The sequence below is a fragment of the Schistocerca serialis genome, chromosome 3 (assembly GCF_023864345.2).
Source record: "Schistocerca serialis cubense isolate TAMUIC-IGC-003099 chromosome 3, iqSchSeri2.2, whole genome shotgun sequence".
NCBI classification, from domain to species: Eukaryota; Metazoa; Arthropoda; class Insecta; order Orthoptera; family Acrididae; genus Schistocerca; species Schistocerca serialis.
The window spans coordinates 40,675,856-40,701,691 of NC_064640.1; the positions used below are offsets into that span (position 1 = coordinate 40,675,856).

A 25,836-nucleotide genomic window follows, 5' to 3' on the forward strand; every position below is an offset into this window, starting at 1 on the left:
CACCTGGAGGTGCGGCTGACAAACCTGCTGTGTGCTGCTCCAAGTCCTTTTTCAAATCGCTGGAATCGAGAGATATTAGACAAATGGCCCTAAACTTTATAGAAGCAATACTGGACTCATGTTCATATGACGTATTTTCTTCATGTGTGTGTATACACACATGAACGTTTGGTTGCACTCGTAAAACGTCACACGACACAGCGGTTAGTGGCAATGGGCAAAGTGCGGCTGGGCTGGTGAATAGTTGTATACTCGTACATTGGAACACCCCGTTAGTAAGGTACGGTTATGTCGAAGCACACATTAGGCAATTGATGGGATAAAATGATATCCTCTCATACGCCTCTACCATATCTGACTGGTGAAACATAGCAGCACCCATCATCCGATCTCATGCTTGCAGCGCCACTGACCAAGGAGGCACAATGGGTAAGGGGCTCGATTCGCCTTCTGGAGTAGCGGCCGTTCAGATTTGTACGTGGCCTTCCTAAATGCCACGAAGGCTCCTTTTAATAGTACCTGGCCAATATCCTGGTTATTTCAGAGGGTATACTCTGTAACGAGCCTGTCCTCGATGTGACGACAGACTACAACTTATGATCTCTACAGCATAGGTAGGCGTGGCATACGATCCTACACATAATACATCACCACAATGTTCCCAAAACTTGGGTGAATCCCACGAGGGACAAGAAGGGTGCCAATGCTGTCAGCTGATGTCATTTCTGTAGTGCTTGTTTTTGACCTCGTAAAATGGGGTGTGACCCCCTTTGATCAACCTCCGCGAGCTGTGGTCAATGTTTTTTCAACTAATTGTTTAGAATGTTTGCTCAACACTTATAGCGCCTCCTGTGGTAAAACACTGGCTTTCTTACGGCAGAACTGCATTTCAAATTCCCGTCCGACGATCGATATTTAGGTCTTACGTCGTTTTTCTACATTAGTTGAAAGGATGATGGCGGTCTCTTGCTCAGTCCTTCTTCAATACGAGCTTACGGTCCATCTGTAACGGCCTCGTTGTTCACGGGACGTCAAACATCTGCGTCTTCATCTACATATATACTCCACAAGACAGCATAAGTTTCAGGAAAGTGTGGCTCATCCGCAAAGGAGACCACGTATAGGATGCTAGTGCCGCCTGTCCTTGAGTACTGCTCCAGTGTTCTGGATCCGCACCAGGTCGGATTAAAGAAAGACATCGAAGTAATTCAGTGTCAGGCTATTAGAATTATTACCGGTAGTTTATAACAACACGTAAGTGTTAGGAAGATGCTTCGGGAACTCAAATGGGAAGCCCCGGAGGTGACGTTCTTCTCCATGAACACTATTGGGAAAATATACAGAACCGGCATCTGAAGCAGCCTGCAGAACGATCCTAATGCCACCAACGTACATCTCGCGTAAGAACCACGAAGATAAAATACGAGAAATTAGGGCTCATAAGGAGGCATATAGACAGTCGATGTTCTCTCGTTGTGTTTGCTCTAGGAACAGGAAAGTAATGGTACAGGCACCTTCCAAAACCTGTGGTGGCTTGCGGAGTATCTATGTAGATCTAGTTGTAGACGGACAGTACCTTGTAGAGCTACTTGTTATTTCCTAGTTATTCGCAAATGGACCGACGAAGTAATGAATGCCTCTAGCTTCCGCACGAAACCTAATTTCACTTACCGACTCTACGCGGCTCTTACGCGAAATGTACATTGGCGTTAACAGACCTGTTCTGCAATCAGCTACAAATGCCGCTACTCTAAACTTTATCACTAGAATATCAGAAAAACAACGTCTTCTTCTTTCCAGCCAACAAGGTTAGAAAGGACCCGTCTTATGCACAAAAGTGGCGGGCTATTACAAAGAGTAGCAGCAGTGAAAAAAATGTTCCAGCGACTCCCATTCGAGTTAGCACTAAAGAGTCCTTGTTAGTAGGTTTTGAGTGCCGCTTCCACCCTTCCCAAGAACGGGCTGCCCTGACGTCACAGCGATGCAGGCAAATTTTAAAACAAATGTCTGTAACTGCATGATCCACCCAACAGCAAATTTTACGAAATTATTGGATCACGTATTTATTCATCCTTCGTTCACCAAAATAAAGTATACAATATTCACTGGATAATATGGGTACCTACGACCCTTTAACATTGTTGCACCTTATGATGCGGCTTTAAGCGGTGAAACCGGTTGTGTGTCAATAAAACAAGTATTGAACAAGCTGTCAGCGGAATTCTTCATAACACTGTGCTTGTCGATAGCTGCGAAAGCACAGAATGTAAAATACTTTGTGACCTAGAATAAAAACTACATGTGCAAAGACGCTGTCCTATGGACAAATAGTCGCGTGTAACTCACGCAGTAGGCGTCTGCCTAAGGAAATTCGAGAACATTAGAGGACGTACTGCAACACATGACGACGTAATACGAGATCCGCATGATTCTGCTCAACGGTTTTCTGGATGGGCAGCCGATCAGTGAAGAAGGCAGCTCGTTACTGCAGACCTCCGGGCGAACTTCCTTCTCCTGACCTCGCACACCCACACACACCTATACCAAGCGACAGAGAAAAAGAGGGGAGGGGTGTAGGGATGGCGAGAGGCATGGGCAGGCACCAAACGCCAAGGGCGCAGCGAAGAAAAAAGAAAAACTGCCGAGCAGCGTACAACGCTTCCTGGGAAGAACTTAACACATCATTCGCTTCTTGGAGAACGACTGCGGGCTGTTTCTTTTTCATTTACCATGATTAGGAAATTTCTTGCAAACCTGGTGTCACGCAGTTTCTACGACGTTTTATCCTCATTTTTCCGCCAAAGACGTACCAAATAACTGATACGAGTAATAAAAGCAGAGCACAAGCTCGCACTTTGTGGAAAATTCCTTGGCTATTACTTATGAGGTGCTAAAGGCCACCTTCAAATGCGATTAAATAGTGAAGCACTATGAAAAGTGAAGACGTAGTAATAGGCATAAAAATATGAAGCCAAGGGAGTACAGAAGCTGCAAAAAAGGGAAAAGAAAAAAAATGACTCCAGACGTTGTAATTGTAGCACACAGAAAGGAAAAACGGTTATGAAGGTGCCCTGCAAACGACAGCAGTTAACATAACAACAACAACAACGTTTCGAGCAGTATACCACTAAAAAAAAAAAAAAAGAAAAAAAACTGAAAAGTCTCTCTTACAAGTACTTACAACAATGTACTGTGTACTGATGAAACAAAAACTCAATTTTTATTATTATTATCCGGTGTATATAATGAAGAGGACTGTATCTGAAACTTATGCTGTAGCATTGAGAAAACTCCTTTCATTCAGAATTAAATGAACTTTACTCTAGCTATCAGAAATTATCTGGAAAGATTTCCGTTCTATATTCTCACCTTTATACGTTTTCCTAAGTGGCATTCAATTTTAATTTCAGACATTGCATAGAAAATCGTTCCAAGGCGATCATGATTAAAAGATTAACTTTGAACGTCCACATGCCAGTTTAGTCACAGTGAAATTAACTTTTCCTGTGCGTGGAGTAAATTTATTGTAGCTTTACCCTGGAACAAAATAAAGTTATTGCAATTGGTGGTTAGCCGACTTCAGTTTATCGTGATGCACCTGGCTTACTGCAATAAACAAGTAGCCCTACCGAACTTTCTTTCGACTGAAAGGTCTAGTGAATATTATGTAAAAACTGTACGATGGAAGATGATATCAAATTTGGAATTGGCTTTACTTTTGCTACCAGTGGGGAACATAAAGAAGGATAACCAGTGAAGCAGCTGTTATTCTGATAGTTTTAAACCAAATTCACTAATCTGTTAAATAAGAACACCATTTAAAGTATGCTATACAATTCTGCACAAATATACATCGAGGCCACAACAGTCAGGGGATAGCGATGTGCACATTTGCAGATGCCGGTAGTGTCCCGTACACAAGTCATAAAATGAAAGTGCATTGGTGAAGCTGTCATTTGTACTCAAGTGATTCATTTGAACAGTTTTCCGACGTAACTTCTCTGCAAGATGGGAATCAACTGACTTTGTACGCGGAGTGGTAATCATAGCAAGAGGCACAGAAAATTCCATTTCGGAAATAATTAGGGAATTCAGTATTCCGAGATGCACAGTGTCAAGAGTGCACCAAATTTCATGTATTACCTCTCACCACGGACAACGCTGTGGCCGACGGCCTTCACTTAACGACTGAGAGCAGCGGCGTTTGCATGGAGTTGTCAGTTCTAGCAAACAATACTGCGTAAAACAATCGCAGTAATGTATGTGGGACGTATGACGAACGTATCCGTTATGATACTACCTTGAAAATCTGCGTTAATGTGCTATGGCATCAGACGACCTACGCGAGTACCTTAGTTAACATCACGAAATCGCCTGAAGTGCCTCTCCCTCGGCTTGTGACCATATCGATTAGACCCTAGAGTACTGGAAAACCGTGGCCTGCTCAGATGAGTCCAGATTTCAGATGGTAACAGCTGATGGTAGGATTTGAGTCTCACGCAGAAATTGGAAATTCGAGATTTGGGGTAAGGCCTCATCGGTCCCTAAGCCTACAAACTACGTATCTAACTAAAACTAACTTACGCTATAGACAACACACACACCCATGCCCGAGGGAGGACTCGAACCTACGACGGGGGAAGCCGCACGGACCGTGAGTAGGCGCCCAGATCGCGCGGCTACCCCTTGCGGCTTCTCACGCAGACTCCACGAAGCCGTATACCCAAAATGTCATCGGGCCACAACTGTTAGCAACAAGAATATAATCGAACTTTTACGGGACGTAATCGCGAGACCAGTTCGTGCACAAAACCCTTCATCGGCAACATGCTCGCAGTTATGGAACAATAGTCCGTCCCCGGTAGCTGAGTGGTCAGCGCGACAGACTGTCAATCCAAAGGGCCCAGGTTCGATTCCCGGCTGGGTCGGAGATTTTCTCCGCTCAGGGACTGGGTGTTGTGTTGTCCTAATCATCATCATTTCATCCTCATCGACACGCAAGTCGCCAAAGTGGCGTCAAATCGAAAGACTTGCACCAGGCGAACGGTCTACCCGACGGGAAGCCCTTTTCACAAGACATTTCATTTCATTTCATGGAACAATAGAGGCAGCATGCTCAATATGTCTTAAGGGGCTTGCAACGACTAGTTGAATCCATGCCACGTCGAGCAGCTACAGTACGGCTTGCAAGAAAAAGCTTCCAACACGATATAAGGTTCAAAATGACTCTGAGCACTATGGGACTTAACTTCTGAGGTCATCAGTCCCCTAGCACTCAGAACTACTTAAACCTAACTAAGCTAAGGACATCACACACATCCATGCTCGAGGCAGGATTCGAACCTGCCACCGTAGCGGTCGCGCGGTCCAGACTGTCGCGCGTAGAACCAATCAGCCACCACGGCCGGCACGATATTAGGACGTATCCCATGACGTTTGTCACCTCAGTGTACTTATTTATCAGGTTATATGTTTTGTACTTTTATCAGTCACTTTACTATTTATTCATACGTCACGAAACCAGTACCTACTCACTATGACCACAGTTAATCAATTTGTTAGGTTACAGAAGCACTGTTAGTAACTTTATCTTTGCATAACGGACGAAAATGAAACAGAAAGTGATACAGAGTACATCATTTAATCCCAGGCCTACATTAAAATGAAGTCCGCCACCGGTAGCTGAGTGGTCAGAGCGACACAATGTTAATCCTAAGGGCCCGGGTTCGATTCCCGGGATGTTCGGTGATTTTCTCCGCTCAGGGACTGGATGTTGTGTTGTCCTAATCATCATCATTTCATCCCCATCGACGCCCAAGTCGCCGAAGTGGCGTCAAATTGAAAGACTTGCACCCGGCGAACTGTTTACCCGACGGGAGGCCCTAGTCACACGAAATTTACATTTATATTAAAATGAAACTTAAATAAAAATCGATCAATGCTCATGCAATTCTCAAGTTAATTAAATATGATGTGTAATGTGTGCATCATCATGGGTACAAAATGACTGACACATTGTATTAGCAATGTACTGCTTCATAATCCAACACTGATTTTTGGTTTTTTGTTATTTAACAATAATGCGAAGATAGTACTAAAGAACGAAACTTCAGTGAGACACAGGGATTCTGTACGACACGTGCTAAGTGTTCATTGAAGTGTTATTTCTCCTGGTAACCTAAAGGCGCTAGATAATAGCTGCTTTCAGAGTAATTAAACAATTGTGTCTCTAGGTGTGAATAGATGAAACGTCCAAGCAAAAAAATTTGATAAAGAAAGAAGTCCAGGGACCTCATTCAGAATGAAACTAACAGATGCTGATTGATTACTCTCGCGTAAATAAAAGAGAACTTCTCAAAAAGAGCAGACTCGTGTAAGGTGAGTAGCAGCTGGAGAAAGAGAAACTGTCATGGGAGAGCAACTGCAAATACTATTTTAGTCTCTTATTTGAGTATTTATAATGTAGCGCAACCTTGTATTTAGAGTTTTCCTATATGAAACACCAACAAATGTGAAAGTTTTTTATATCAGAAATTTTCAAACAGGCAGTTCGACCTGACGTACAGCTTAACGTGCAGAGTGCCATCTTGCGGCATAGACACGGTTCGACACTTTGTCGCAGATTAGCGACTGCTGGTCTGCTACCCCGCAAGCCTGTGTCTAATCTTACTCGGCTTTCCCCACTCTTTTAGGCGAATCATGGTCTCGTCCCCAATCTCTGCCTCAGAAAGTACGACGTACAATAATTTGAAATTTGATAGCAGACACAAAGAAAGTGTACGAGAGTAACAGATAGATTCCTCATGTGACTTCCATGTCTTTGGCTGATTATGACGGCAGAAACGGCATTCCATCTCAAAGTTAAATAACATTCATATGAAATATCTTGAAAACAGTGCTCACGTACGACCGGACAAACGCTAGTAGGAAAGAGAGAGTGTCTCCACATCAACCAGTCGACTGCCACTGCTTATGAACATGGCACATTGATGTTCACAGACACCTCCAAGTGGGTACTTCATATTATTTAAGTAAATGTTTCTGCATCGTAGTGGCTTTTAATGATTCTTTGTTTGTTGTCTTAGTAGACTGTGGACAACATAAGCGAACTTACGATGGTAGTTATGACTCAAAGAAGTGGTGTGATGAATCGTTAGATATGAAGTAGTAACTGTAAAACAAATAAATAAATAAAACAAATATAAATTATTTTGTGAAAAGAAACCTTACGTTAAAGTGACACGTTCCACATCATTACGAAATGTCATATTCATGATCTATGGAACAAGGATTAATGTAATGTAATGATGTTTAAAGACTTTTTACATACAATCAATCAGGGTAACTTTTCACCGTTGAGGATATCTTTGTACCACTTGATGCTTTTGTTTCAAATGGCTACTGCTTCATGTACTTGTTATTTTGTACCAAAGGTAACAATTTTAATACTTCTGTGATTTCTAATGAGTATTTCTGTAGTCTTTCCCTCTTCCCCAAAAGACGGTATAACTTTTTACCGATATTAAAACAGAAATTTTACTCCAAAAGGGCATGGTTAGCCTACATTTTCATTTTTCCAAGCATTTACCAACTATACATGTAAAATTTTACAATGTCTGTAGTGATGTCTGTTGTGATGGCTAATTTATCTTGTGACCAGCCTTTTGAAAAAATGGAAAAATGTGGTACAAAGTTACCCCGATTGGCTGTAACATTTCCAAATTTTATCAACAGTCAAAAAGAATATTTCGACTAACTTCTAAGCTAACAACGAAAACTGGGCTTTAAGGCGTATTAGCAAGGAGTGTAATATTAGGAATTACTAGGTGTTATGGCCCGCTGCCTGTGAATTTAAACTCTGTGATATTGAGTTTCAGGTCAATTCGACAAGGCGCTTCCTGATGTTTGGGAAAGCTGCTGTCGGGGGTTCAACCTTCAATGAGCGGGATTATCTTACACTTACAATGATCGAAAGTCTGACAACCTTACTAACGGATCTGTGACTCCGATACACAGTCTGACGAAACTGGTAACTCGTGAGGTAGCAGTACTTCTACAGACAACTACCTCTCATTGGACTGCATCCTTCATTTAAGGCCAAAAGTAGTTTGTGTTGCTGAGAGATTACTGTCAATCCACATTGTAATAACGCACTACCGACATTTCCTATATCTGGGAATCATTGCTAAGATCTTGAAGTCACACTTAATGATATATTCATTGCTGGTGAGATTTCTTGTGTCTCTGATCTGCAGCGGCCTATATGAAAACACAACCATGGTATCAAAAGCTCATTTGTTACTCATAACTAATGCTATCGGTGGCTTAGAAAGAATATCAGAATGTCACCACGAAGTTCATTGAGCATTTTTCAAGTTTTATGAAATACCTGAAAGGTAGTAAACTAATACAGTGTCTAATCTAGTAATTTCTTTAGTACATCTTATGCTATTCCACTGACAAAAATTGCATTAAAAACAGGTACGGTTCGCTGTACAGCATTCAAATACCCGTAGTTAGTCGTCAAAAATATTGATTCATTTGTTACGTAAGAAGAAATAATTCACAAAAAAAGGACACATATCCCCTAAGCTGAACCAATCCTAATCCTATCGTCAGAAACCGTGGAAAAGTCTATGGGACATGTTTCTAACTAACTAAATAACTCTGCCCAAACTCTTTGTCTTTAAATATGTCTGCTTGTGTCTGTATGTGTGGATGGATATGTGCGTGTGTACGAGTGTATACCTGTCCTTTTTTCCCCCTAAGGTAAGTCTTTCCGCTCCCGGGATTGGAATGACTCCTTACCCTCTCCCTTAAAACCCACTTCCTTTCGTCTTCCCCTCTCCTTCCCTCTTTCCTGATGAGGCAACAGTTTGTTGCGAAAGCTTGAATTTTGTGTGTATGTTTGTGTTTGTTTGTGTGTCTATCGACCTGCCAGCGCTTTTGTTCGGTAAGTCACCTCATCTTTGTTTTTATATATAAATATCTAATGACATCTTTATAGAATTTCGTTGCAGACTCCACGACCCAGATTAAAACAAAGCATTTTGTATGTGAGTGTTTGTTAGTTGAATAAATTGTTTGCCTGTAAGTTTCAAATCCAAATAAAATAATCCAAGTATCTGTGCTTTCAGGGACGTGCGGCGCTGTGCAGCTGATCGAGCTTCGAGTGCCCGCGCAGGTGGACGTGCGCGACAACGTCAGCATGCTGTGCAACTATTCGACAGACGGCGCCCCGCTCTACTCCGTCAAGTGGTACAAGGACGAGTACGAGTTCTTCCGCTACATGCCTGACGGCAACCCATCACGCACACAGGCCTTCCCTGTGCCTGGAATAACGCTGCTCGTGAGTATAACAACAACACTACCTTGTAGTTCACTGTGCTCTTCTCGTTCTCGTTTATTTCCAGTTTCTCTTGCAGTCTGCAAAAAGGTACTGCACAAAAGCTATATATCGACCTCTCCCTAACTTCACTACTCCTTTCAAGTACTTGAGAACCATCCACTCCGCCTCCCATCTCTGTGCCAGAATAACCTCCATCGTAGATATTTTAGGTATACCGGGCTCCAAAACGTGCCCGTGGCGCGCGTGTTAACGCGAACGCTTCAATGCAGAGAGCTATGTCAGTCTCCGATCAAATCTGATCGGTAGATTAACGACGAGGGGTAGTTGAGCCCACCAGCACGGATATGGCTTTTAAGCAGTTTTTCACATCCCACTAGGTGAATACCGTGCAGGTCTCCACGTTCCGCCTCAGATACCTGCTACACAAACATTTAGAAAACTTTCTCACGTTGCTGCGTGGAGTGGCCGCGCGATTTGAGGCGTCATGTCACGGACTGTGCGGGCCCTTCCGCCGGAGGTTCGAGTCCTACCGCGGGCATGGGTGTGTGTGTTGTTCTTAGCATACGTTAGTTTAAGTTAGTTTAAGTAGTGTGTAAGTCCAGGGACCGATGACCTAAGCAGTTTGGTCCCTTAGGAACTCACACACATTTGAACATTTTTTTCTCACACTTGCACGCAGAATGCACTACATACGTGGGCAGTTCGGGTACACTGATTGCACTGGAGGTTGAACAGGAGATTGGTGATCTTAGCTGTTTTGTCTCCTTATACATTTACTCATCGTCAGCAGGCTCGAAAGATACCACGTCTCCTCAAACACGTGGAACGCCTTCAATAATCGAATACCTAGCGCAAACTGAAATCCCAACACCATGTTGCATCTCAAAGCCTTGGGAACACCTAAATGCTGCAAAGTCTGCATCTTTCACTACATATTCACACTATCCATATCCTTTCCCTGGGTAGTTTCAGCAACCTTTCCCCTCACAGATTGTGGTATCATTTCTCATACCTACCTGTCCTGTGAAATACGAGGTGCGACAATGAAGTAATGAGACTGATGTGAAAAAAATGTTGCTTACCGTTTTAGTCATGTTTAGTGTTGTCTCCTTCAAAGTAGTTCTCTTCTGATTGCACACACTTTTTCCAGCGCTTCTGCCATTGATGGTAACATTTCTGGAACTCATCTTCTGTAATATCCTCCAAGACCCTCGTCACAGCTCCTTGGATATCTTGTGTTGTTTGAAAATGGTGTCCCTTGACCGCCATTTTGCCTCCTGGAAATAGAAAAAAGTCGCACTGAGTGATATCTGGTGAATAAGGTGGCTGTGATAGTACTGAAATTTGTTTTGAGGTTAAAAATTGCTGTACTGACAGAGCAATATGGGATGGCGCATTATCGTGACGCAGAATTCAATTATCAGCAATGTTGGCACGTACACGAAGAGCTCTGTTACGAAGTCTTTCTAAAATTTCTTTGCAGTAATATTGGTTAACTGTTTGCCCACTCTTTATGAACAATTTCCTTGGAATCAAAGAAGCACACAAGCATGCATTTCACTCTTGACTTTTACATGCAAGCTTTTCTTGGACTGGGTGATCTCTTTGAGCATCACTGCGAACTTTGGCGTTATGTCTCTGGATCTTAATGAAGAAGCCAACTTTCATCACCAGTGATAACACAGCTCAACAGTACTGGATTGATTTCCGTTTGCTGAAACAGATCGGCTGCCACATTTTTCCCATGTTTCTCACTGTTGTGGTGTGAGATTTTTGGGGCCCATTTTTGCACAAATCTTTCTCATACCTAGATCTTCAGTTATTGCTAGACGAACCGTTTCTAGATTGATGTTCAGTTCTTCTGCAATCATTTTCACGGATAATCTTCGATCAGATCGTACGAGTTGACGCACCCTGGCCAAGTTGACATCCGTCTGTGAGAACATTTCTTCTGCCTTCACTAAACGTTTTATACCAACGAAAAACTTGAGTCTTGACATAACCTCCTCTCCAAAAGCCTTCTGAAGCTTACTGTAAGTTGTCGTCGCGTTTTCACCCAATTCTACGCAAAAAGAAGTGGCATACCGTTGCCCAATATTATGCAGTTCCATTTCCGTGACGAGAGCCACAAACACGTACTAACTTATTACAGCACAACACACGGCTGACCAGGTGCATCGATGTGCCGCTTGGACTAGAAGCAGATTATACACCAAGGTTAATGTTATTGTGCCTACGCAAGCCTGCACGGTTGCCACATCTTGCAAAGAAAATCATTCTCATTTCTTTATTGTCACACCTCGTATATTTTCTTTAAGTCTACCTTATCCAAATTGCAATTCTACTCTACATTTCATGTCTTGACCCTTTCTAGTACTCATCCCAAATTTTTTTTCATAATGCTTCTTGCTGAGTCACGTCTGCATCCAAATCCTTCACTAAGAAAATAAACAGAACACAGTTCCAGTATAGTCAGACAGATCACATCAAGCAAATATTATCGTTTTTATTTCGTTCTATGTATTGTTTATGTGCTTTAATTGTTGTAATCTAAGGATGATGAGAGCCAACACGACCACTGCCAGCTCGCGTTCCCTCCACCTCAGGGACGATGAGGATTATAAACAATAGTTATATAAAAAGTATGTATTCTAAAACATACTCAACACACTAACATCCCCGCCGTCCATTCCATCCTGTGTTGGTCTCACCGATTCCTTCACCTTCGCATGAACTCTTGATGCAACAAGTGATGCCTTACCATCAACCTTGAAAAACTGTTGGCAGCAGTTACAGGAGAAACCACACCTCCGAGATCTCTGTCTACTTAGGTCATCATAAACTTCTTTTCTTATGCTAAGGATCCTAAAGCAGTCCCACCGTAGTCCTACTACCATCATTTCGTATCGCTATGTGGCCACTACGTTTCCATTCCCTAATAGTCAGCACTACATTCCCTACGCCTGCCATTTTTCTCATCCACTCGTTTCCTTTTCTGTCCCTTGTTATTATACCCTACATTCATTTTTCCACTGCTTGATGGAAACCCTCAGTTTGTGTTCTGATGGAACATTTGACGTCCGTGTTTCACTTACATCAGTTACTATTTGCATTATAGACCAAGTATGGGCTTCCAGTTCAAGGCACGTTGGAAATTTATTTCTGAATGCATCATTCAATTTCCAAAATAAATTCTAAGCCATTTTTATCTTTCTGTTTGTTTCTGTAATATTGTCTGTCCAGTATAAAGGGTAGCAGTGCAGCAGAATGTGTACGTGGAAAGGGAGGATGATGTGTAAGGGGTGTGTGTGTGTGTGTGTGTGTGTGTGTGTGTGTGTGTGTGTGTGTGTGTGTTTTTATAGGCATATGTGCGTGTGTGTCTTTTTTTAAAGACCTGATATATCTATATTTGATTTATTTTTTCTTTGCTTTAAATTTTTATATGGCTATTGAACATTACAGTAGGACAGTATACCAAGTAAGTCACAGCTTACCACTCAAAAAAAAAAAAAATGAAACATAGATATACATACACACAGGCTTATCTTAAAGAATATACAAACACACAAAACATACACACGCACACACACATACACACACACACACACACACACACACACACACACACACACACACAGAGTGTGCCCCTCCCCACCCCAAGAAACCACTGCAGTGTACGTTCTACAGTTCCCATGATACCTCAGTTAACCCTTCACTAGCAACGTCAGCCGCAGCGTACAGTAAGCAAGTTCAGGGTCAGTGAGATGCGTATCTCGTATAATTAAATGAAAACTTGTATTTCAGTCATTCAATGGCTACACAAGGGGCAATGGGCACTTGGAACGAATAGTAAACATGAAAGAAAGTAGTAAACCATAATACTATTACTATAAGTAGTAAGAAAACCAAACTTTTCTGCCAGGGTAAGATTTGTCTCATAACAGGATATGTAGAGCTAAGCAATTGTATTATTTTATATGCCACTAATGATGTCCAACGCAAATAGATGAAACATGTTTGGTTAAAAACAAAACAAACATTTAGTGGTAATAGACGGATAATTTTTTTCTGCATACGAAACATAATTGAGTTATTAATCAGGGAAGAATGACTGCAGATGGTAACACTATTATAAAGATTTGTTTAATGAATTTTGGTAATTTACTTCTAAATAAAACATTTAGTTTCACACATCAATTCTAAGCGAGTTCTCACACTTTTTTATTTATTGGAGCATGAATCTAAGTTTTTTTTATCTTGTTCTAAGTTTGTAAATTCGTTGACTGTTTCTATTACTTATTAATCTCTCCAGCATATTTATCCCATGTTAACTTCTTCTTACTGTAATTCACCATCAGCCCAATTGTCATACCTCCAAGGTTGTTCAGTTAAGATCGCTTATACGCATTCCTTGATCCCAGTTCAATGATTTGAAAGTAAAGGCAGAAGAAAATAATTTATGTCAAAGCAGTCCAGCTGCATGACTCCCCTCTGAATTGTGAACATTTTTCTCTTTTGGGTACTTGTAGCTTTGCTGTATAATTAAACTTCTTCATTAAGTTAGCGTTTACCCCTTCTAGTATGAACGCACTATACTCAAGTTCTGGCAAATTCATTTTATTTAACTCTGCGGTCGGATGCCCTCCCTGTCACCAGAGTCGTCGGTTACCTAAGGGAGGGAAATTGAGTTCACTAAATATTTGTGAATTGCGTAAACTTGGTCCTGTGTGTGATCGTATTTTCTGGGGCGGGAACTGGGGACCAGTACAGCATTTCCCCAAACGATAATGTGAAAGGGCTTAAAAACCACACTCATTCTGACGCGAGCACTTACTACAGTCGATAATCCGCCGCGCTGATCCTATCCGGGTTGGGTTGCCTTCCTGTCTGGCAAGTAATCTCGCTGCTCGTTACGCTACGTGACTGGGTCAATCTGTGTGTAAACTAGTGTACATAAATTCTGTTCCTTGGATCTCAACTGCTGGCAGAGTCAAAGGTTTTCTCGCAGTCTACTGAATCATTTGTGGTATTATCATCCTGTGCAACGCAGTCTGCCCTACCCATCCCTACCTGATTAAGGTTGCAGTCTATTATCCTGGTAGCTAATTAGATACTAATTTACTTCAAAAGTTGCGTTTATTACCTATTAGATTCTCTCACCATCTATTCAACAGTCTTCTTTTTCTTAAGAAAATATTCTTTTTAATCCTAGCCCTTACCCGCACTTAAAATGAACCATTAGTACAACCTTTCTCATTTCACACACGCCGTTCTAATACTGAGAAGGATTACTGTTTCGTCTTGTAAATGTTTGTGTATGAGTGTAAATAACTTAGTTTTAGATAGATGGGGACTCAAAGGTAGGCCGCTGTCATTCCTCCCCAAATAAGAGAGATTTATATAACTTCGGAGTAAAAGTGGAGAGCCTTATCCCTCCAAATCCTTGGGTGACATAAACTGCCTCCTCGTTTCCACCTCCAAGTATCTTTTCTGACCTGTATCCTGCACCGGCTCATAAAACTGCAAGACCTCGGACATACAAAGGGTGTCCCACACGAATCCGGTACTCCTAACGCCAGAGAGTCAAGTAACTATGAGCTATCTAAAAAAGGAATAGTTGATGGTAACTCTAAAAACATGCAGTTATCTGTTTATAAGAGATGCTGGAAGCGTTTGTCATAGGCATCGAGGTATCAGTGACTTCATGTGATGACGTTACCGGCAACACGCTGTAATTCTGCAAACGTGATGTTGTTAATTTCTCTAGTAACGTTCTGTTTAAGATTGTCCATTGTTTGAGGACTGTCAGCATACAATTTCCTGTTTAGTATGCCCCATAAATAAAAATTACTCGATTTTAAGTCTGGGAACCTTGGGGGCCAGAGGTCTTTACTGACAAGTCTGTCTTCAGGGAGCACGTTGGTGATGTGGACCATAGTGTGGTTGTATGTGCGAGCTTCATCTGTTAATTCTGCATAGAGAGAGTCAAAGATCTCTAGATATCTGGAACTGTTTATGTCTTAATTGGAGAAAATGGAGCCAATAATGCACATTCTGGACAACACACACCAAACACCTATCTTTTCGGAGTGGAGGGATTCTTCATGCTGAATATGTGAGTTGTCCTGCTACCAGTATCTGCAACTCTGGGAGTTTAGGTAACCTGTCACAAAGCGCAGGAAGGGATCCAAGTAACCGTTAGCTATAGATTTAACGGTCAGTTACAATAATTAACTCTATTCCTGAGCCCTAAATTTCAATTCTTGCACCACAATCACATGGCAGGCCTTTAATATTATATCTTTCAGTACGGGATACACCAACCTGATGCGATAACCTCTTCGTCGACTTGCGGGGAATTTTCATTATGTCCGTGCGAATTCTATCTATAGAGTCAGTGGTCCTCACTGTCGGTCGCCAATTCCTCTGCACATTCTCGATGTATCCTCTCGACCTCCATCACTTGTACAGATCTTCAGTAATGGTGGTCGTGGGGAGTTTCCTACCAGGATACTTCTCTAGAAACATTGCTTTACATTCCTTGATGTGGTGTGCTTTTATGTAACACTACACAATATCAATTCGCTGTTCTAATGCAAACTGCCACATTTCTGTAAAAGCTCAGCAGCAGGAGATTCTCACAACATCTGACGCACGAACACCCAGATGCACTCAGCTTCCGATGAAATACAAATTAGCCAGCTGTAGAGACCGTGTTGCCATTTCACCAGCATTTCGTCAAGAGATGATTAACTGGTACATGGGCGTACCGGTTTTACGTGAGACACCCCGTATATCATCCACACCTCTCCCACAGATTCTAACGTAACCTAATCTAACATAGTCCTAACTCACCACATTCGTGAGTGCCTATGCTTGCCGACACAGCTGCATCAGAGTATTCTACCGTTCATTTTGTTTTTAAACACTCGCATCCTTTCCTGGACCATTCAGCTACCTTCTTCTCCTACATTACCTATCTACCAAGTGTGAATTGTGAACTATCACAACCTTTCCTCAGTTCCACTTTAGGTTCCTATAAACTTTCTTGTGCTAATTTAAATCGTACTCTTCTCTTAACTTCTATTTCTTCCCTCATAAGCATCCCATGTCGATTTTTGCGTAAATCATGTCCAGTACGTTCCACATCCAAGATTTATACCTCGGAATTCCACTAGCCACACCAGCACTATCATCGAAACTGAGAAAAATTCTCAACACCAATATAATATCATATATATTATTTCAAACTTTATTTTAGTATGTTGTTTCATTTTATAAATCAAACAATGAAGAACAGTAATTGAGCACTGCCAGCTCACGTCAATAGTGGGAACTGTTATTTAAAAACAAACAAAAAGACGCAGCTTTATCCACGTCTTCCGGTGAACACATGAAACCGCAAATTATACCCCTTTGTGTTTCCATTCTTAACCAATTTACCTGCTGGTGTAACCGGTAGTTCATTGTAACATATCGCCGGCCTGAGTGGCTGAGCGGTTCTAGGCGCTACAGTCTGGAACCGCGCGACCGCTACGGTCGCAGGTTCGAATCCTGCCTCGGGCATGGATGTGTGTGATGTCCTTAGGTTAGTTAGGTTTAAGTAGTTCTAAGTTCTAGGGGACTGATGCCCTCAGAAGTTAAGTCCCATAGAGCTCAGAGCCATTTGAACCATTTTGTAACAAATCCTTCCCAAAATCAGACAACATCTGTAGGATAAACTATCCTATAATCATCAGCCTACAATTGCGTAAGTTTTTCAAACCATCGTTCCATTTTGCTCAGTAACTCATGTATTGGACTAGAACTCTAACTTAAACTGCAATCAAAAACTCGCCTGTTAACAATTCAGCTGATTCCCAGATAGACAATATTAATGAAAGTATTAATCTGTCTAAGATGATGTCTGCATCCCTCCACCTTTCTTCACATTTCTAAAGCCGGTATCAGACTCATATTTTCCTACGTAACGTGACCTGGATTCTCTCTCCCTCAAAATTCCATCACCTCCATCAAATGCTTCAATTTCATGCACCACACCATGGTTTTCATAACCACTAAGCTTCTCACACTAAATGTCTTACAGGTTCGTCGAATTCCCTTTCATCATTGACCACACAAACATCTTTGTGCGTCTATGACCTTATCGTCGACGCCACGTGAAGCTAAATTATACGCATCCCATTAACTTGTGCTAAACCATCTCGTTACCTCCTCCACAATGTCCAATCCCGATACGCTGCCGCAACTATAGCAGTCATGCCTCAGACTCCATAAATACACTTACTTAACATCCTCTTCCAGTGCAACGTCGACAGATTCAGACTTCCACCAAAGAAATGTTATCTTGTCCGATCTAACGAGGTCCACGCCTCCCTTCCCACACCCAGAGTTGGTCATATTTTCACATTATACTTACCTACACTTCAATGATTCCTTTCCACTAAACTTCCAAAAATTGCCCCACATAAATACACACCTGCTCCTCCTAACACCACTTCTTGCCCCCCTCCCCTGCTCCGGATCTAGTGCAGGCACCAGTTATTTTGTGGTCCACCGAACGGGTTTCATTCATTAAATACAGAAATCAGCATAATATTTTTAAAGGGGAAACTGTAACTTTATGAAGTTTTAATACCTATATTAACACTACTTTTAAATAATAGGAAAAATACACTGTGAGATCATAAATATCTCGACATCCCCAAAATCATACGTGTTTTATATTAGGTGCTTTATGCTGCCACGTACTGCTAGGTACTCCATATCAGTGACCTCAGTAGTCACTAGACAACGTGACAGAGCAGAATGGGGCGCATCGTGGAACTCATGCACTTCGAACGTGGTCAGGTGATTGGATGTCACTTGTGTCATACGTCTGTACGCGAGATTTTCACAATCCTAAACATCCCTAGGTCCACTGTTTCTGATGTGATAGTGGAAACGTGAAGGGACACCTACAGCACAAAAGCGTACAGGCCGACCTCGTCTGTTGACCGACAGAGACCGCCGACAGTTGACGGGGCTCGTAATATGTAATAGGCAGACCTCTATCCAGACCATCACTCGGGAATTCGGAACTGCAAAAGAAAAAAAAAAGGTTCAAATGGCTCTAAGCACTTTGCGACTTAACATCTGAGGTGATCAGTCGGCTAGACTTAGAACTCCTTAAACCTAAATAACCTAAGGACATCACACACAACCATGCCCGATGCAGGATTCGAACCTGCGACCGTAGCAGCAGTGCGGTTCTCGTCTGACCTGACTGAACGTATGTCTGCGAGAGTGGAAGCTGTCATCAAGGCTAAGGGTGGGCCAACACCATACTGAATTACAGCCTTACCGATGGAGGGCACCACGAATTTCTCATTTTCAACAAGTTGTCCAGATACTTTTGATCCCGTAGTGTATGTTTTATCCTTTGTTAATATTTTAAACGTATCTTCATTTTTAAACGAAAGAACACAGCTCTGTTTTCAGTACTGCATTTATCCCCTCGGTGTCACCTTACTGTTCTGTAGCCGTGTAGTGGAGGACAGTGTTGAGGCGATTAAGTTGGAGGTATGTACCCGTTCCCAGCCGTAGCGCACATAATGCTTGCAATTAATGGCCAGCTCGTTGTTGTTGGAGATGTCCATGTTAGGTACACCAGCTTCTCAGTGTCTCTGTGTCTCAAGAGTGGTCGAGTGATCGGAACGTGACTTCTTACACAGGGGATGGTGGCGACAGCATCTCTCGAGACACGGAGAAGCCCGTGTGCAGCATGGAGTAGTCGCTTCTGTCGACAGGAAGCTACCAGTGCGCTACGTCAGCGTATCTACGTACTGGTGATCGTCAAACATTACAAAGATTCCAGCAGTCACGGTAGTGCGGTGGTGAAATATCACACTTATGACGTTATGGATAATTTTATCTAATACAGTGACGTATATTTGGAAGTAACATTTGATGACTATCTAAAGATTGCAACTAGCAATAGGATAAATAAGTTTAGTATGAACGAACGGAGATAGGGTAGAACGTCGGCCTAATGCATTTACAAGGAATAGTCCCGGCATTTATGGTAGGTGAATTAGGGAAACAGCTGACAAATTGCCGTTGGATGGAGGTCTGAACTAGGCTACTCCCAAATACAAGACATTTGTCTTAACCAGTGCTCCAAATTTCCCTTCTGAATTTTGCGGTAGAGTGTCAATATATTTTCTTTTTCTTACTCCTAGATTTTGCAATTGAGCCAGTGATCTAAAGACTATCTATTGTCTAATATATCTTCTCGGATTATAAGAAGAAACGTCAATCAGTTAAAAATAGGTGTCTAGTTAGGCGAGAAAGTGACAACCCCCCCTCCAAAAAACTGAAAAAATAAAATGTCTGCGTAGAAAAGAGAAAGGTAAACTACCGGTCTTTTGAAGACGATTTTGAAATAATTTCAGAAAATCTGACAGAAGCAGTTATTCAGATAAATCATCTGGAAGAAACAGCAGCTAGAACTGTTCTAGAAATTTCAGCTGAAAAAACAAAATTCATAACAAATGTTAAAAAATCCACCAAATTTCGAAGAGACACAAACAGGTAAAACAGAGCGAGTAAGTAAATTTAAATATCTTGGGGAAACTATGCAACAGAATGAACGAGAAGAAACTTCGTGGCAGATTAAAACTGTGTGCCGGACCGAGACTCGAACTCGGACCTTTACCTTTCGCGGGCAAGTGCTCTACCAACTGAGCTACCCAAGCACGACTCACGCCCCGTGCTCACAGCTTTTACTTCTGCCAGTACCTCGTCTCCTACCTTCCAATCTTTACTGAAGCTCTCCTGCGAACGAGAAGAATTTGCAGTAGATGTAAAAGGAGTTGAAGTTGTCACATGATGTGATCTTAGTTGGGCAATACGAGAATGAAACTAATAAATGAATAAAAGGAATAGGTGTCGCCACAAAATGCGTGCGCTGCTAATCAAAACCATTGCTTTATTTTTCCGTGCCATCAGGTTTTCGATGAAGCGTATGGAGTCACTGTGAACTTTTTATAGTAATTCAAGTATGAAAATTAAGTAGCTTCTGCGTAAACTTGACGTCAGGTGTCGAGAGATGAAGACGTTATTTTTTATGAATGCATTGATTATGCTTCCTAATGTCGTAATTACACCAAACACGCCACCAAGATTGGGACATATAACATTCGTGCGAGTTTGGGCAACTTACTACTGCACAAGTGTTTGGCAACGCTGCGGACTGCATCTCTACCCATGGAGTTGCTTCCTTTACTTCAGCAGCGCACAGCTGCCGCTCGCACATATTGCATTAGTTGGCGGTGTGCCACGCCTCTCCTGCGGTACACTTCGCCGTATACACCACATTAGAGAACACTACTGACAGCGTGAAAACTGGTACACTTAGTACTGATGGAGTACCACCTCTAACTCAGTATGTTTCTTGTTATCCCTTTTTTCTACCTCTATGTTATTAAATAAAGCTATGTGGCCTAATATTATCTCAGAATGCTATCTCATTGTCGCTGTAATATAGTCGAGAATACTTATGCCTGTTCTCTTTCCCTATGAATTTCGTTTCTTGTGCTGTGAAGGCGCTGTTTCCTGATGATTTCTCTACAAAAAACTGGAGACAGTGATATTTATCGTCAGGTGCTCAAACTGACGTAAGTTTATAGTAAGGTACACATTTGCGAATGGTTCTGAAATAGCACATTTAAGTTTTCCTTTGTTTCACTAAATAATATTAATGAGTGTTGCAGGCCGGTGTGGTCGTGCGGTTCTAGGCGCTTCAGTCTGGAACCGCCTGACCGCTACGGTCGCAGTTCGAATCCTGCCTCGGGCATGGATGTGTGTGATGTCCTTAGGTTAGTTAGATTTAAGTAGTTCTAAATTTTAGGGGACTGATGACCACAGATGTTAGGTCCCATGTTCAAAGTCATTTTAACCATTTTTAGATGAGTGTTACCATACGTCTTTTACTAAGACCATGGCAGATTTTCTATTTTCCTTATGCTTCAAACATTCGTTTTATTTTTCGAGCTCTACTGACAAGGGAACCTCCCCATCGCATCCCCCTCAGATTTAGTTATAACTTGGCACAGTGGATAGACCTTGATAAACTGAACACAGATCAATTGAGAAAACAGGAAGAAGTTGTGTGGAACTGTGAAAAAATAAGCAAAATATACAAACTGGTCATCAGTCTTGGTCACATAGGCAACATAAAAGAGACCGTAAGCTCAGGAGCGCCGTGGTCCCGTGGTAGGGTGAGCAGCTGCAGAAGGAGAGGTCCTTGGTTCAAGTCTTCCCACGAGTGAAAATTTTACTTTCTTTATTTTTGCATAGTTATTATCTGTCCGTTCGTTCATTGACGTCTCTGTTCAATGTAATAAGTTTAGTGTCTGTGTTTTGCGACCGCATCGCAAAACCGTGCGATTAGTAGACGAAAGGACGCGCCTCTCCAATCGGAACCGAAAACATTTGATCGCAAGGTCATAGGTCAACCGATTCCTCCACAGGAAAACACATCTGATATATTCTGTACGACACTGGTGACGGCATGTGCGTCATATGACAGGAATATGTTGTCGACCCACCTAACTTGTACACTTGGCGAATGGGTAAAAAGATTCTTCTACCTTGCCCGATTTAGGTTTTCTTGTGGATGTGATAATCACTCCCAAAAAAGTTATGAAAACATAAGAGTTTGTCACATAAACTGAAAATAAAAAATTAAAGTTTTCACTCGATGGAACATTTGAACCAAGGACCTTTCGTTCCGCAGCTGCTCACGTTACCACGAGACCACAGTGCTGCTGCGGTACCAGCTTCCTTAAGTTGCCTATCTTGCCATGAACTACTCAGTTTGTATATTTTGCTTATATTTTCACAGTTCGACAAAACTTTTTCCTGTTTTCTCAATTGATCTGTGTTCAGTTTTTCAAGGCCTATCCACTGTGCCAACTTATAACTAAATCTGAGGGGGGTGCGATGGGGAGGTTCCCTTGTGAGTATCATTTGCTACGAAATGCGTAAGAGCTCCTCAGTAATACAGAATTTAGGGAGAGGTAGCTTGGAAGAAGAACTGCTGATCATTTGCAAGCGCACCTCAGCACCACTGTCACGATGATATCTTCATTGTGAACTGAGTGTTCTCACTGGTTATCAACATTTATAACACTGGGTGCTATGAGTCATCTGAAAGTACACATAATCTTCAGGGATAAGTTCATTTGCGGTTCAGTTGTGTACCATGCATAATATAACTTATTCTCGGAAAGATTTTGCAGGTACTATCTCGCCATGGATTTTCTGTGGGATGGCTGCCGTATCGGAGTCTTTCAGCTGTTTGACAGTGTTTCTAGGGCTAGCATCCAATGTGAATCCATCCCATGTGATTAAGAGCTGTGTGAATTTTGGACTTAATAGGCTCTAAAATCCAGAAAAAAAGAAGCCAAAAGTATTACTTCTACATGACAGATGCAGTCATTATTTTATGTAGGGAGGTAGCTTATTCAAGTCTCCTTAATTCGAAGTGATTTCATTTGATAGACGACTGTTTCGGTGAGGGGGAGGATGAGACAGGTAGAGCGACCTGAGCCGCTCTTTCATCGACCCCACCTGAACCACCGCACTGGTCTTTCACTTTCGGGGGAAGGTAGCTGTAAAATGTCTTCGGCTTCAGATCATTTAGAGGAGAAAATTTATGTTACCAGATATTGATCTCAGGATATGACTAGAAGCAAACTTCTATATTCCATATTAGCAGCAATACTTCTACTTTACTTCCTGCGGCTATGTCAATTAGCTCTGTGTGCAAGTGCCCCGGTAGCTGTGCGGAAATTTTTGCCTCCTTGAAAAACTAACTCGATTTCCGTTACAAGAGGTGAACAATTCTATACCAATTTTGTGCCAACAGTGGAGACCAATACGTACAGGAAAATGTTTAGAGGTCCATAAGCGGAGACAAAATATTTGGTTAAAAACTTGACTATATTTTAAATGTAGCGCATGTAATTGTCTGAACATCAATATATCTGGAAAGAGGAACTATTTTCAGTCAGTCAATAGTTGGTTGGATAGTCAGAGTTCATGAATGAATCGATTACCGTTATTTAAAAAAGACTGAAGGGTGTTTCAATGAGCAGACGGAGCCATGAAACTGGCACGACTGGAGTGAGTATGAATAGTAACGATTCAATAAGTTACAAATTTACAAAACAAATTTGCTACCTGTGTTAACGTGTTTTTTGAATACAATAAAATATATCTTCTCAGTCAATGTAGGTAATTATACGTATGTATTGCTCGTCTAACTAAATATGTAAAAAAAGGCAAAAGTTGTCTCTAAAGCTGTAGTTGAATTGAGTTTTCGGGTCTGAGTTAAAACATAAGCTTATTATACAACAGCAATAAATACAAACAGTATTAGAAATGCCTGTGTTTTGATTGAAAAAGATTTGGAGATCTTCCTGCTTATACTTTACCTTGCAGCTATCTGGTATATGATATAAGTCGCACAAGCTGTTTTGGAAAGTAAAAGGTGAGCCGAATAAATACGTGTCCGACTATACCAGCAATAAAAAAAATTGTAAACCGCTGCTCTGGGAACAATATCAATAAATTGAAAACTGGAATTCAACACGGAAAAATCAAAGAAGAACATTTGGATCAAGTCGATGTTACTCGATGTCTCAAGTTTTTTCAACATATTGCAAGAGGTTTTTAACATGGCTGTCAATCAGCGACTGTTGTATAATACAAAATTTTGAAAAACACAGCCCTCAGTCGCGAACACAAACAGTTGACTGTAGCAGAGGACACATGGCAGCCCCTAGTGGCTTGCACCTCCGTAGCATTTTACTTTATTTCTATCTGACGCTGTCAGATAAGACCACAGCTTTCGTATTTCTTGGTACGTTATGCTGTAACATTTAGTTCCAATTTCGTCCGAAGAAGGTGTCCCTTGTGACACTGAAACCTAGGTCACAAATTAATTGTGTTCGCGACTGAGAGCTGTGTTTTTCAAAATTCTATATTACAAGAGAATGGCAGTCCATAGAGGCTTATGTAATTATTTAGAATTTTAATTGAGATCTATCATGACGAAGGCAAGTTTTGTGATCCAGGGGCTATCAATCATGCGAAGTGGATTGTGAAGGGTAATTGATGCTTGAAAACGGGTTTTTTCCAATATTAATATGACCACACATCACAACAAGCCAATAATCCTACCTGCGATTTGATATCTCTATTATCACTGTGTAAGTCAAGGCATATTCCAGAGCCACTTCTGAAATCAAAGCACCGCATTTAGATTCTAGTATTCTTCAAAATTAGCTCGCTAGTGGTCTTTCCAGAACTAAAGAGTCATTAATGGCACAAATTGCTTGTGCTGTGACCTAGACCATCTTTGATTCTAATTTTCTCTCTGAATCAGAAACGGATGCAGTCTATTGATTGAATTCAACGGATCAAAATATTAAAAGGGCTAAAGTAGTAACTGATCAAATTCCAAAAAATATCAGTAATGGAATCCATCAGTTTCTTTTTAATGCAAGTCGTTTTTCTCACAATATCTGATTTGAGTGACGAGTTCCTTGTCAGAGATCATTCAGAGTGACATGAAAATGGATATGTCTAAAGCAGAGTACACCTAGCTCTTAAAATGAAATCTGTAAATTATCCAGATGAGGGAGGTGTCAGGCTCATGGAGGGCTACGAAAACATTTTATAAACAAATAGAAAAAGAATGTGCTTCCGGGTTTATCTGAGTATTGCGATAAGGTTCCTGGACACTAAATGACATTTTGTCAGTGTATAAAAGTTTTTAAACGATAATTTGATACTCTCATCGTATTTGGTTATCAGATATTGTACACAGTAGCTATTTATATAATATTACTAAAGCTAAAATAGCAGTATAATAATTATATTTCAAGGAATAAAAATACTGTTTAATCTCTTAACAAAGATTTTAAGATAAGATAATAAAAAACATTTATACGTTTTTTTTTCAATTTTTGGAGCCGAGGGGAACCCTTTCCCCATATTCTATTGAGCCCAAACTGCATACAGATAATTTCTTTGCGTAACGGAAATAAACTGGCGGATATAGCAAAGAAAAGATCAGATATGAATAAACAAACCCACCTAGTGTTCACAATGAGTTTTTCTCGGGTTGCAGAAATGTATTGTTCTAAATTTCCTCCGAAGTGTGAGTGGAGTTTCGCCACCTTTACTCTGTTTGTTATCGAAAACATCTCTTCGTTGTTTACGAGATACAGTCTTTGAGAACTTGTTTTCGTTCACCCTGTGTTTTCGTGGTGTGTGGTCAGTAAGCCTTGTACGTTGTTATCTATTTTCCACTGTTGCGACAGGCGTACCTAACATGGTGGAAGTGTTAGACAGACGTGAATATTTGCTGCTCTTTCTAGAATACCGCAACCCTCCTTGAAGCAACGAATGAAGGCATTTGCGATATTCCCACCACA

The 25,836-nt window shown here is 41.3% G+C and overlaps 1 protein-coding gene across 1 annotated transcript in view; it reads left to right on the plus strand.

The window, feature by feature from the left end:
- The first annotated feature begins 425 nt into the window (after positions 1 to 425).
- Positions 426 to 25,836, plus strand: part of LOC126470671 (uncharacterized) — a 497,178-nt gene continuing 471,767 nt past the window's right edge. The window contains exons 1-2 of the mRNA XM_050098664.1: positions 426 to 429; positions 9,138 to 9,349. Of these exons, the coding sequence (XP_049954621.1) occupies positions 426 to 429; positions 9,138 to 9,349 (216 nt within the window). The remainder of the gene's footprint in view (positions 430 to 9,137; positions 9,350 to 25,836) is intronic.